The sequence below is a fragment of the Alnus glutinosa genome, chromosome 4, assembly GCF_958979055.1.
Source record: "Alnus glutinosa chromosome 4, dhAlnGlut1.1, whole genome shotgun sequence".
Taxonomy (NCBI): Eukaryota; Viridiplantae; Streptophyta; class Magnoliopsida; order Fagales; family Betulaceae; genus Alnus; species Alnus glutinosa.
The window spans coordinates 2,781,885-2,795,849 of NC_084889.1; the positions used below are offsets into that span (position 1 = coordinate 2,781,885).

The following is a 13,965-nucleotide window of genomic DNA, read 5'->3' on the forward strand; positions in this document are numbered from 1 at the left end:
CTCATTTTTTTTTTGTTTTTTGTTCTCACTTTCACGCCTCCTTCGCGAATCAACCTTCACAGATCACGTAGCCTCGGCCCTCACAACCTCACGAATCCGGAATCAACCTGCTTTCAGAGCTTAATCGTGCCGATTTAGGTGAATTTCGAAATTTCCCATTAGATCTGTTACTGTTAGGGCTTGTATTGGTTTTGTTCATGAACTGCAGTTTGCCGGTTTGGTTGAAGGTAAACGTGTTACCCGGGTCGTGTTCGGGTAACACGTTTTGCAGGTGGGTCGTACGTGTTCGGTTCAGATTTTCAACCCGATTAATAATCGGGTCGGGTTCGTGTCAGACCCGATTGTGTAATCGGGTCAGTCGGGTCGACACGACCCGACCCACTGACCCGAATTGCCAACCCTAGTTGAAAGAATTAGATGTGGTGCACACTATTCAAGTCTTGACTGTCAACTAAAATAAAAAGGGGAAAAAAAAAAAAAAAAATGGCAAAAAATCACCTACTTTATCTACTTTTGGAGTTGGGACCCGAAAAAGAAGTTGGCCACTAGCTTACCGGCCACATTAAGTTCAACATGTTCACTCTAAATTTGAAAGAATATCTACACTACGTACTCTATAAAATAACCAATTTCTGACTAGCCAAAATGTGCAGAAAAAGTAATAGAAGTTGATATTTTCACACCCAATATTGTTGGTTTTGTATTTTATTCTCTCGCATGATGCAAAATTACCATGATCCAAACCATGCATGCGAGAAGACAGAATCCTTATTAACAGGAATGAATCCCAAAATTATAAAAAGTAGAAAAAAAAAATTAAAAAAAAAAAAAAAAAAAAAAGAGAGAAAGAAAGGTGATTCCCACTTCCCATCAGTTTTTCAACTTTTTGTTCATTCTTATCTATTAGGTTAAAGGGTTGTAAATGTTTTGGCCACTTTGCAGATGCTACATTAATTAATTTATATGATAATGTAATTTTTTTTATAATTAGATTTATTCAATTGGTACTTGGTATTTATATTTTTTGTCACGTTAAATTTATAATTTTTTTAATAAATTTAACATGACAATTTGTAATTAATTAAATAATTAAGTTTGTATACTCGTGTAAAGAGTATAGAATAAGAATGCTTCATATTTTTATCAATTATGAACTGTGAGGTCAAATTTTTTTTAAAAAAAATGTACGATCTTGTCGTATATATACTTACGTACGTTTGGAGTAGTTCTTAGCATGATTGAACAAAAACATAATCTAAGAACAGGAAAACCCACAAGATCGATCGATCAGAACATATATATATATATATGTATATATGGGCATAATTGCAAGCTTCCGGTTCTTCTAGCCAGCCTAGCCTATATATGGCGTACGTAGAACCGGGAAGAGGCTAGTCCGATCCTTTGGCAATGCTATCAAAGATCCGTTGTATGTATTATATATTTCTTGCTTTCTTTTCTTTTCGGGTACGTTGTATGTGCGTGTTATGGGTTTAAAAGTAGGTTAATGCTAAAAATTATATTTTTATTTTGTAATTATTTTATAATGTTGACGTGGTAGTCCAACCAACCCTTGACTAATTCTTGTTTAAAAATTTTTTTTTAAAAAAAAAAATGAAGATTAATTGGTACGACTACAATGTTAATATTGTAAAATAATTGTGAGATAAAAATATAGTATATAGCATTAATTACTCTAAGGTTTCGTTTATTTCAACGTAAAATGTCTTTCGTTGAAAAATATTTTCATTGCTTGGCTCATACGTAAAATAGCAACGGTGGGCAATGACTAGTAACGGCCAAAAACGATCAGCGGCCTCCTGCCAAAGAGAACTAATATGAAAAATGATATTCATCTAATAAATTAGCCATATGAAAGATTTGTTTTAGACCCTAAGTTGTAAAAACTTAGATTACCAAATAAAGTTATCAACTTTTAAAGCCAAAAACAGCAGTTAATAACACTACAATCGAACAAAGCATAAAATAAAATAAACACAAGGAGTTTGTATTAAAGTGAAAACCTTTTGAATAACTCATTATGTTATGCATTGGATAAGAGGCCGCTCTAGGCATTCGAGATTTACTTGTACGTGCATTAATTAGTATAGTACGACAATTAATTAGTGGACCATGCTTAATTACAAGATTTTCATTTTTGAACCACGTACAAAAACCTTACTTTCAAAGTTAGTTGATAAAAATTAAGGGATTAAAATCCAATAAACATTAAGCGTGAAAAATGAGTGTAGGTAAGTGAGAATGTGCGTAGCATTATTCTAGCCAAATTATGGAGGAAAGAGCTTCTCTTTTAAGTAAAAAGCTTGCTTCCACCATGAGCAGCCGAAGTAGCTCACAAGGGTACGTAAACATGTTAATTTCTCACATAATGTCTGTCTCCAGATTCTATTCCTCAAAAGGTGACATTTAAGCTTTGGAATCGGAATCTCTATCCTCCTCCTCTGCCTTTTCTGTAGTTTCTATTTTCTCCCTCTTTCGGTTATTCCCTTTTTTTTTTCTTTTTTTTTTTTTGATGAATAAAAGCTTTACAGATCAAACACAAGAACAAAGCTTGCGATTCTTCGATCTTGTTCTGGTTTGCCTTCATTTTAGCACTTTCCCAAGCGCTGAAGCGAAATAAATAAATGATGATTCTACTTCGCTCTGGGAGGCTATCCAAGACTGATGTACTCAAAAGGCTGCAGGCCAAGGACGAAGGTTCGGCTTGCTAATTGATATACTTGGAAGAATCTCTTTCGTTGAACATTGTTCGATGTTTTGCATTGACCCAACTTGGACAATCTGTACCGGCCAACATCAGTAGAAGAATTTTTACAGAACAAAATTGAGATGAAAAAGAACCATAAGGAGTACCCATAATAATTATCCAAAGAAAGAGGAAAAGGGTCCTGACATGGACATATACACATGGCAATCAACTATCAACCGGGTATCACCTAGCTATGAACTGATCATGAGAAACTATTTTGCATTTGGAAGAGAATTTTTACACCAGAACAAAGTATGCCTAACTAATGGGATTTCAGCAGATGCTTGCGTATTGGATTGTTAGTAAATGGCAAGAGCAGAGTACTACAAAACTGAATTTTTTTTTGCTGATTTTGATGTATCCAAGCAGAATACAGGAGTGACAGATCCAACTCCTCTACTGTAAATCTTCTATAGCTACTTTCTAGTTGCCAATAAAACAGCCAGCCAAGCAAAATATGAACAAAGTGAAACTTTTGCCATCAGCCTTGGTCACATATACCCTGCATCATTTGTCAGCAAAATAATTATCAGTTGATATGAGACATACCCAAATTCAAAAGCTCGAACAAATGTGACTGTGGATCCGGCAAAGCAGGTGCAAAGTGCTAAAAGTTCTCTGACATTACTGTCTCAGGTTTATGATGGTTGTCTTAAGGGACTGCCAATCATGTTTTAATTCTACAAAATAAGAAGCCCTTTTCTCTGGAGTTTGGGTTTGTTCGATACTCACTAGAAAAGTTTTTCCAGGTAAACATTACAAATTTTAGTTTCGTGAACTCTTTCAGAATAACTTGCTCCAAGGTTGAAAAATCCATTGAAATAGTAAATCTTCAGAAGAAAACCCGAAATTATATCCTAAGTTTTTGAGAAGTTATGCAAAGCTCGGATCAGAATTTACCAGGATAACTCCATACAGGCACTTGCAACACTAATCCATCTCCACATCGAGAGGGTTAATCAATTAATGCGCCTGACTCTTTCAAACATGGAAAACAGGAGGTGTCAACTTCCAGTAATTCCACGAATTGAAATCCTCCTGTAATATTCCACAAAATATTAGCGAGACCTGAAAATTTAAACACAAAATTTCTCTGCCAAGATGATGGACCGTGTTCAGTTTCTTAAGCTAACATCCAATTATTGGGAATAAGGCTCAACTCAGTTGGCATGGGCTGAGTAGAGGATGCTGCATGTAAAGTTATTTAAAGTGACATCCTGACTCAGTTTTTACAAGCTGCTCATTTAAAGGAGGGAAATTTTAGGAACACAATGTTGTCAAAAAGTAGTAGAATTACGTTCCGCATGAGGGAAAGAAAAAAAGAGATCCTGAGCTGATCAAGTTGCCTCTGAAACCAATGTGCTCAAGTACAAATTTCCAGTTGCAGGAAAAATGGGGTAGAGAAATACTGTGTTTGATGCCCGGCTTATAAACTATTACTTTTGCAAGACAGTTCCTGAATAATCACCAGTTCAGAATAGAAATGGATTGCAAACCAAACCTGCTCAGACGAGGTCATAGGTGGAAACATGTCATGCACAAGAGCATGAAGTGAACCATATGATCTTGTGTCAACACGGCGGTTTACAGCAACCTCACCCTGCAAACTTCATATGTTAGAAATATTGGTGTACAATTTTAGAGGCATTAGATTGCTTTTTTTGAACCATGATGGCCTTCAATTACCTTCGGATTAATAATAAAAACTTTTCCTTTCGGGATTCCAACCTTAAGGTAGCTAAATTCATCAGTATCTCTGTTTCCAAAACCAGCATAGAATGGATTGCAATCAGAAGGAAACAATGCCCTGATATCCTGGAGAATAGGAGAATAAAAGAGCATTAAAAGCTTCCTGTTTCGAGTGCAATGGTACTAGATAATTAATCAAGAATTCAACAGATGATTCCTCCCTCCTATTTGAACGGCACACTTGGGTCTCAAACCCTGAGTATACACTAAAAATAAGAACAAAATATTATAACAAAGATTCTATAAGCATGTTATCAGAAATTTTATGCTAAAGGATGCCCTGAGATGGATTAACAAAAGAAAAAAGAACATCATTAAAAAAGGACACCTCACAAATTGTTTAGTATTATCATTTATAACTACACTCTTTGAAGGGTGGAGGTGTATATAGCAGACGAAAAGGCAAAATATTATCTACACAGATTCTATAAGCATGTTTTCAGAAATTTTAAGCCATAGGACATCATGAGATAAATCAGCAACGAACAGCATTTAAAAGAATACTTCATAAATCTGATAGTATTATCATTTCTAAGTACGAACTATATCCTCATGAGTCATGACCAGGTTTAATGTGGATGTAAAGAAAGAGTTTCCTATGCATCATCCTCTTCCTTTCCACATGACATGCATTTTAAGCCCATCACATGATTCACAGAAACTAGGTTTTCTTACCTTTTTTTGATAAGAAAAAAAAAAAAAAAAAAAAAAAAAAAAAAAAAAAAAAAAAAAAAAAAAAAAAAAAAAGAGAGGGTAAGAAAATGATTATTTACTAGCAGTAAAAATCTCAGGATGTGAATGGATTGCATAACAACAGAATTATCAGGATGGAGAAGTTGCACATGTCAAAATAAATAAGTCCATGGCAGGGAAGCAACCTCTAAGCACGAGATCTTGAATTCATGAGGAGCCCTCCTGATTACTGAGAAAACAGAGAGAATGACTCAGATCACAAATTAAAAATTAGAAAAAATAATTGGTGACCAGAAATTTCTATTTATGCTCAGAGCCTTGACATATGGAAACAATTAACATGGTAGGGAAAGAGATATTAGCTATGTATAAGCCACAAAGGCATCCTACTTAGAGGATGATAAATTAAATTTTCTCACATTATCTTTAAGGAAGCTCATAGTGAAAGTTATATTATCAGGATTAGTGCAGGGCTCACCAACGGCCAAACAAGATGCTTGATAATTAATCAACATAAATTGAAAATAAAAGCAACCCCTGTTTTCTAGCCTTAGGGCACTCTTCATGTCCTCAAAAATAGAAAATTGCATATACCACCAGTTACCTTCTCGATAAAGAGAAGGAAAAAGTCCATCAGGAGAAATAACAACAGGCCCATCCGGTAAAGCCTTCCCATCCTGCACGTAGGAAAACAAACAAATAAACATAAAGTTTAGGCTTTCTTGATTTGAATGTTTCAACCTCAATAGAGATTTAGGCCTCAATTTCTGTATGCATCACCTGCTTAAGGTTGAATAGAAATTGTCTAGTGTGATAAGCCTGAGAAATTGCACGTGCACTAAGAAAGAGCAATTGATACCCATTTTCCTGCAAAACACACAAAAGAAGTGGAAATTTTGGCTCTCCATACAACTATATTGTTGTCAGACATTACAACAATGTAACAAACATACAGAAACTGTGTGCATTCCGATTATCCGACAACAACAACAAAGAACCAAACCAAACTAAACCCAAATCAAACCAAAACAACACAAAAAAATATAGCATAAAACAATTCTCTATGCATTTATGAGCTCCAAAAAGTGGAAATGAGACAAAAAAGCGATTTCTAGCCAGTAACATGAACTGCATTTAGTAGGATTGTGAAAATCATAGGCTGAATAGCTTAGTGGGCAAGAGCATTTTATAGCAAATAACTTGAATTGCATTTGCAGGATGATGAAACATAGACTCAATAGTTTGGTGGGCTAAGGATGGGCCTCCAAACTTGAGTTTGTGGAGCCAATCCCACCAGAGTTTCCCTCACGCACGATGAGTTATGAGTGCAATGTGAAAAATTGCCTTCATTCAGAAAACAAATTGAATATGGCATGCAACAAACCTTAATGGCCGAAAATAAATGTGCAACGCCTGTTTGTGACCAATCGACCCCAACGAAAGGCATGAACTGACCTAGAACATCCGATCTGTAATAACAATGCAAAAAAGAGGAATCAGATACGTCATGAATAAACCCAGCCTTCAGTAAAGTGAGCCTTGAAACAGAACCAGGCCATGGAAGTAACCTATTGGAAGACTTTTCAACAGCAATACAGATTTATGCAATGCTAATTTTAAAATACAAAGTGAGCAGAGTAAAATTAGGAACATCAAGGACAGTTTTGAGTGAGAAAATATTAAGTAAAAAATATTCATATTACCCAGCTCCGAAGAAATTCAACAAAAGAGTGGTCAATTCATCAACCAGCTACTGCTAAAGCCACATATATAAGCCCGCACTCATAACAAATATGCATGTAACCGACAAAGAGTTGGGGAAAAATTTTCACCTTCACCTCTCATCACTTTCTGTTCCTGTATGTTTTTCTTTCATTCACACTGGAATTTACCACCATTATGCATTTAATATAACCAAACATCAAGCTCAAATCTATATACCTACCTTGCATCCAACCACAATCCATAGGATATCCTACAGAGAGGCAGGCAAAAACTAGTATAGCAAAATAGAAGAATAAAAAATTCTCAACAAAAAACACATAAGAAGATCTGCCACAATCTTTTCTACCTATCTGTAATAACCCACGATTTATACATTAATCAATCAACAGTGTTTTCAGTAATCTGTAACTCAAATGCATGTCGTTGTCGCTGATTTGACTGTTCAATTAAGATACATCTTTTTAAGGTTAAGTTACAAATGCACTCAACAGGTCTTAAATACAGGCCTCACAGTCCACCACATTATTATGAGAGGAGCAAGTGTTATTTGAGTTAGAGCTCATTGGCAATTGTTCGGTTTGGATACAAATGATAAAATCCCAAAATAGCTAGTTTCCACTGCTCTGTAAATGATATGAATTTGTTTTGGGTGAAACTTTACCTTGCAGTTTTCTTAGCTCCTAAAATAATACTAGAATGCAAGAAATGGAACTGAACAACATTTAAAAATGAGTTTTAAACTGTAATCATTTTCCAAAACAATACACCAAGAAAAACTCTACCACACTGAAGAGAGAGGATATCCTTACTTTGTAATTGTCCCATCCACGTCTGAGATTACTATACGAGTGTTCCATTTCCACAAATATATTCTTGCATCAACCTGTTGCGTAACAAGGTTATACTTGAGCACACTGAAAACACACACACATAAACATATACACATTTGAAGAAGACTTCAGCTAGAAAAAGAGGTTTCCAAGTAAAAGATGCAGAATAACCTGCTGCTTCCCCAGCATCGCCGTGGAGAATGTGAAAGTTACTGTGTTCCTCCCTTCCTTTAGATTCATCGATGCTAGTTGCTCAGATGTTGGAGTCATTTCCCTAACAATCTTCCTCACCACCTTCGGTTTAAGCACATTTTTATCTTCACCCATCCCCATCGTGCTCTCTGAAGCATTCTCAACATCAGAATTTCTGACATCTTTCAGAACTGGCTGCAAACCCTTCTTGGACCTTGATTTCCTGAAAGAAAAGGGCCAAATCCTCCAGCCTCCCCTTGAGGCAACACTGGATTTTGATGGATCTCCTGTAAGAGATTTCTCAACTTTGTCAACTGCTATCATGCCTGTTGGTTCAAATATTTGTTCACTTCCAAATGAGACCATCCCTAACACAATAGGACCAGCCACATCCCATGGGAAATAAAGGCCATAAATTTTGACAACAAGCCTATCATCCTTCATAACCTCAGGACCTAGAGAGGTAAATCTATTTACATCCAACTTTTCAGCATCAAATGCTTGAGAAGCTGCATCAGCCCCCATCCCTTCATATAACAAGTGCTTGCAAAGAGATATCTCTGCATAAAGCACAATATATGTGACTCTCTCCAGTTTTCTGCTTAAGGAGCATTTACACTGAAGGAGAAAGAAAAAAAAAAGAGTTTCCAGCAATTATAGGAATATGCCCACATTTTGAGTGAAGTACACTGTAAATGGAAAGTTATAATGTGAACTAATTTTAATTGGATTTTTAAAGAAAATTATATGAGATCATTGCATTTCAGTGTCCAAGCATCCCAAAAAAGTAAAGTAGATCCTAAAAATGAATGTGTATATAAGTTCATATCCAAGTTTTCTTACCGACTGCAGAATTGGCAAGACCATTTATAGGCTCCACTGTAATCTGTGTATCCTCAATATTTGGCTGCTCCAGTGCCAATTGTGGATCTTTGTCAGACTTTATATAGCTTGAATCATCATTGCTCTGCAATTTTGAATTCAAGGATTTGGAACTTGAATCCAGTGATTGGCTGAGAGGACGACAAAAGTCATGTGCATCTGGACTTACGGTGTGAGACCACAAATTGGGCAATGATTCTACCAGCCGCCCAACTTCCTCACCAGAAACCTTATGACTTCTAGGTATGATGATGGGGCTTGATGATATCCTTAATTTTTCTATCGAGCCTTCAAGATCAATAAATGGATTCTCTTGAGCAGATTTTTCGGATAACAAAGATGGGTCATATCTTTCGTTGACTAACCTATTTGCTTCTTTAATGTCTTCAGGACTACTTGAGGGACTTTCTTTATCCACATGCACTGGATATATTGACTCCATGCGCTGCACCTCACTGATTTCATCAAGGTCACTGAAGAGAAACTGTTCTTCCTCTGAACTCCCTAATGACAGGGTACTTATTGCTTTTATCGGGACACAGTCACCAATAGACTCCAAAGAAGGTTGGAACTTGCTTGTGATTTCTTCATCCTTGTTGTTTTCCTTATCTTGAGCCTGATGAGCTGAGTTGCTGAAACCGGAAATGGTGCAAATGCTCTGTGACACTACTTTGTCATCTAAACCAAGTGTCGGGCCCACACTGACCATTTGGGTATCGACCTCTGGTTCTATCGATGGCCCTTCAAGGTCCATCACATTGCATTTATGTATGAAAGAACGAGAAGGATTCATTTCCTGGGAATGATTCACTGGATCCTCCACTGGGTCTGTCTGAAAATCACCATCCTCAGCAACTTGAAGAGTAACTGTATCCTGATAACGAACTTCTAAAACCTCAGTGTCAACAAATAAGTGTATATGAAGAAGCAGGTTCAGTTATGTTATTTCTGTTTTAGTTTATAGCATTTTTTCACTGTCAACTATCTTGGTATCATGAAATAATTTGCAATGATAATCCTTACACGCTAAAAAGCCTAATCTTGTTTCCATGTTCCTTTGTTTATAATACACCAGATTCTGTCATAAAGAGTTACCTCCGATAGCAGTTCAGTTGTTGAATGCAGCATTTCAGTATGAACATGGACTTCCCCGAGTTCTCCACTGCCAAGGTACATCGTCTCACGCGTTTGTTCACTGGTAACATCCATTGCCACTATTGATCTCTCGGATGTTTCACAATATATAAATGAGCGAACTCTATCTGTTTCACTCTCCTCCTGGGAAATGCCACAGCCTGGCAAAACATTCGTTACATGGAAAACCTGTTCTTCATCAATATGCTTTCCAGGGTGTCCTTCATGCTCAATCGAATCTTGAACTTTTGTGTTCTCATCATTTTCAGTATCCCCCACATCAATCTTTCTTGATAATGTAGACATCAACTCACATTTCCCTTCCAAAACACTTTCACCTGCAACAGAAGTTTCAGTAACTTGTTCTGGGGTGCTAAAACATGCAACTTCTATTCTAGTTTCCTCAACAAAACTCTGCAGATTTTCAAATCCAGAGAGAGAGCTTTCACCCATTTGCTCATTGTGGGAACCAGTTTGCTCGTGTAACACATATTGATCCAAACTATTTTTCACATTGCCATGCTCAGATGAGCTCACCTCGCCTTTTCCATCAGTAATCTGCACATCTTTATTGGCACCTTTCCGGGATTTATAAAGATTCGTAGACCACTTAACCTCCAAGAGGTTGGCTGCAATCTCAGCACGCTCCAATGAATCAGCCCTTGCCACGCCATCATCACCCTCTCCCTCCTGATAACCTTCCTCCTTCATCGACCTCCTCCGCCCAAAAACAAGCCCAAGTATCCTTGGCCGCCGGGAAGTAGTCCTTGCCAAAGCCTTCCCATTCCTCAAAAGATCAATCTTATCAGCTGAATTAGACGTATTAGCATCAAAATTGTAACTTTTGGACTTCAAAGACCGCCTATCATTCTGGAACCGCCCTTCCGTCTCATCCCCAGAGGACACAGAATATGGTACAATTTCCCCTTCTTCCACATCTACCTCCCTGAGAAAGTAAGCTTCTCCTTTATGATCCAAATTCATGTGGAAACCAGCTTCGACTCCATTGACACAAATGTTGACCACCCTCTCCTTGGCCTTCAAAACCCCTTGAAATTTCCCGAACCGAACATACCAAGGCGAAGACTTGAAGCTCCCATCTTGCTGTTCAACTACAATTATATCCACCGCCCCACCAAATGGATGGAATGGACCGGAGACAGTGTACACCCCCCTGGTGATGTAGCTACTTAGCCGCTCCACCGCGTACATCTTTAAACCCGCCAGGTAATAAAATCTCACAATCCAATCACATAAAATTTCTAAGAGCCCGTCTGATTGCCCCCACAAATATGTGATCTTTATAAGATTAAAACAACAAGAACCCCTATACTCCACGTACCCAGATCACAAAACCCAGAGAACAAAAAATTTCCATATTTTGGCTCAAAGCTATTAACATGTAGATAAGATAAGACACAAAAGCCGCCCTCAAACATCCAATAAGATATATTAAGGAACACCAACGAACTCAAACGATTGTGTAATTTTCAATAAAGCAGATTAAGAAACAAACGAACTACCAAAACCCAACTCGGATTCTGTGTTTCTCTCTCTCTCGCTCTCTCTGTTGCGCACACACTTTTCAAAAGACAAAACCCATTAAAAAAAAAAAAAAAAAAAGGCTCTGAACCAACCATTAAATACGGACCGCCAAGAAGAAGAAGAGCAGTTGGCGCAATAAAAGCATATTCGCTTTTAATTATTCGAATGTGCCAAACCGATAATCATTGAGCCTAATGACACCCCATTCTAACTATTAATCTTGATTATTATCATTCTTTTTTCCCATTCAAATAATAATAATAATAAAGAATGAAAATGATGAAACTGACCTGGGGAGAAGAAACACAGGTTCCAAATAAAACGGCCACTGGCCTATGGTTTCGTCAATCGCGATCTCCAGAGAGAGAGAGAGTTTTGGTGCTTTTCTTGAAAAGTCATGCATGGTGGGAGGTGACATATCAGCATGGAGTGATTGAGTTAGGTGGAACACATGGAAGGAGGTGGGACTTCAAAAGCGTGCCAGCAAATTCTATGATTTAACGTTGCTTCCTTTCTTCGAATCGTGGCCGCCCAAAGTGAGCAGTGACCAACTGACCATGTTCCTCGGTTTGTTAATGTTTTGAGAGAATGTTTTTTTTATTTTTCATTTAAATAGTATTTTGATGCGTTAGAAAAAGGAAAATCATTTTAATATTTTGTTGATATTTTGTAAAAATTTCAAATGACATGGTCATAGCTATAGGCTGCGAAACTATAATTTTAGGTAAATGAGACATTTTTTTCATAAAAATAAAAAATAAAAAGCTTTTTAGGGTGTGAAAAACTAAAAATGAGACATGTAGTTCCGCCCCTAACTTCTACATTAATCACAATCAAATTTAATTGTCGGAAATGCTTTGAGTATTCCTACAATGTTTACTGTAATCTTCTTACAAATTTACGTGCACTATCTTAATGGTAAAAAAACAAATAAGCAATGAAATTTGACAAGTAAATTTAATTATTTAGTAGCTGACGTAATAAGTGTTACGTAAATTACCAAACAGGCTTATAAGAGATTTATAGTTAAAGTTTTAGTATTCCTACCAACATTCTCATTGTTTACTGGTTGAAGTGATAAATGGCCTATGAACCACAAATTTATTTGTTTAATAATTATAGTAAAAGTTATGAAATCTCCTTGACAGCACACAACAAAGGAAGAAAAGAAGAGACCTCGATCTCCAGTGTTATCCATACTCGGAAAAGTAAAATTAAGATAGAACTTGTTAATGGGCTCCTTCGTTTGGGCCAGGTTATCCCTACTTGAAGTCATCTACCAGTTGGACATTGAGAACCTTAGGGTTAAGCCCAACTGGGCCACAACGTTCTGCCTGGGCTCCTTTCTTTCGTTGGCCCAATTCCTTGCTTGCTGTCAGACTGCAACCGTTTTCAAGTGTCATGCAAAATTACGTGTTTACTGGCAAGTGAGCATGTGGGCTTTCCAGATCCACTGGGGCTCGTGACTTGGGCCTGACTCCTCGGGCTCAGGCCCATGCCCGTATTCGTAACCTAGGCTGGTTGCGGATACTACTCGTTACATCAAATTAATTTCAATTGAATTCTTACACGTGCTGAACAATGGCGAAAGGTCTCCACTACTTGAGTTGTCCCTCTCAGTGTTGCTATTTTCGGTTGTTGGTTTTAGCAGGGATTGTTGGTGAGGAAGAGTGGAGAGAGATTGGGAAGGAGATCAATTTCATGAGATGGAGAGGCAGGAGGCAATGTCGGTGACCGTTGCTTTGGTGCAAAGGCCAGGCCATCTTCTCTTTCTCTTTTTGACTTGCTAGTTGCTATATGCCGGTCGTCTGCTACTTTCTCTGGAATTCTCTCATTTTTAGTTCTACCATGTGAAAAGGTCTGTCATTGAGCCCAACGGCCTACACATTTTTGTGGGGCTTTCTCGAAAGTTGAGAAAAGGGTACGCTGCACGTACGCACGCACGCACACACGCGCATTTGTACAGGGTATCTTCCCCCCGCAGTCATGGTGGTAGAGTGATGCTTCATACAAAAAGAAGAGAAAGAAAGCACACTTTCATGTGGGTGGGGTTTTGATGGCATTAATGTCATGATTAAAATCAAAGCCATAGCAGTACTGCATGACTGTGTTTTTCGTATGTCAAACAGGGTACCTTGTGCATTATTGCAATCATCTGCAATTATTGTACTTGGTACTTTTTAGGAACTCTGCGGCCATCAACTGATGAGACCCACGGCCCTTTGAATCCCATTCATACCATCTCTTTTCTAAGCCTCCAGACCACTCTTTATAATGATTAGAAATGGCTGCAGCTCTTTTTTGTTGCCTTTTTTTATCTTGAGGGGACGGCGAAAAACTTTCCAAACAACTTTACTAATCCGAAGTTATAATGTATCTACTTGCGTTTTCTTGACTGATGGGAGCATTCATTAAGCATATATATATATATATATATATATATAT

The 13,965-nt window shown here is 37.4% G+C and overlaps 1 protein-coding gene across 5 annotated transcripts; it reads right to left on the reverse strand.

Annotated features, from left to right (window-relative positions):
* Nucleotides 1-2,851: 2,851 nt before the first annotated feature.
* LOC133865545 (phosphatidate phosphatase PAH2) lies at nt 2,852-12,043 on the reverse strand. Of its 5 annotated transcripts, none has more exons than XM_062301965.1 (13): nt 11,811-12,037; nt 9,937-11,302; nt 8,803-9,715; nt 7,939-8,519; nt 7,747-7,820; nt 6,597-6,681; nt 5,993-6,079; nt 5,817-5,889; nt 5,398-5,441; nt 4,457-4,585; nt 4,272-4,370; nt 3,671-3,808; nt 2,852-3,272 (listed from the first exon to the last, which is right to left on the reverse strand). In XM_062301965.1, the coding sequence occupies exons 1-12, from the start codon at nt 11,936-11,938 to the stop codon at nt 3,752-3,754; spliced, it is 3,636 nt and encodes a 1,211-aa protein (XP_062157949.1). In that variant the 5' UTR covers nt 11,939-12,037; the 3' UTR covers nt 2,852-3,272; nt 3,671-3,751. The 5 variants fall into 5 exon arrangements, with proteins under 5 accessions (XP_062157949.1, XP_062157952.1, XP_062157951.1 ...); XM_062301968.1 differs by having other exon boundaries at nt 7,939-8,246; nt 11,811-12,024; XM_062301967.1 differs by having other exon boundaries at nt 9,937-11,187; nt 11,811-11,951.
* Between the last annotated feature and the right edge of the window lie 1,922 nt (nt 12,044-13,965).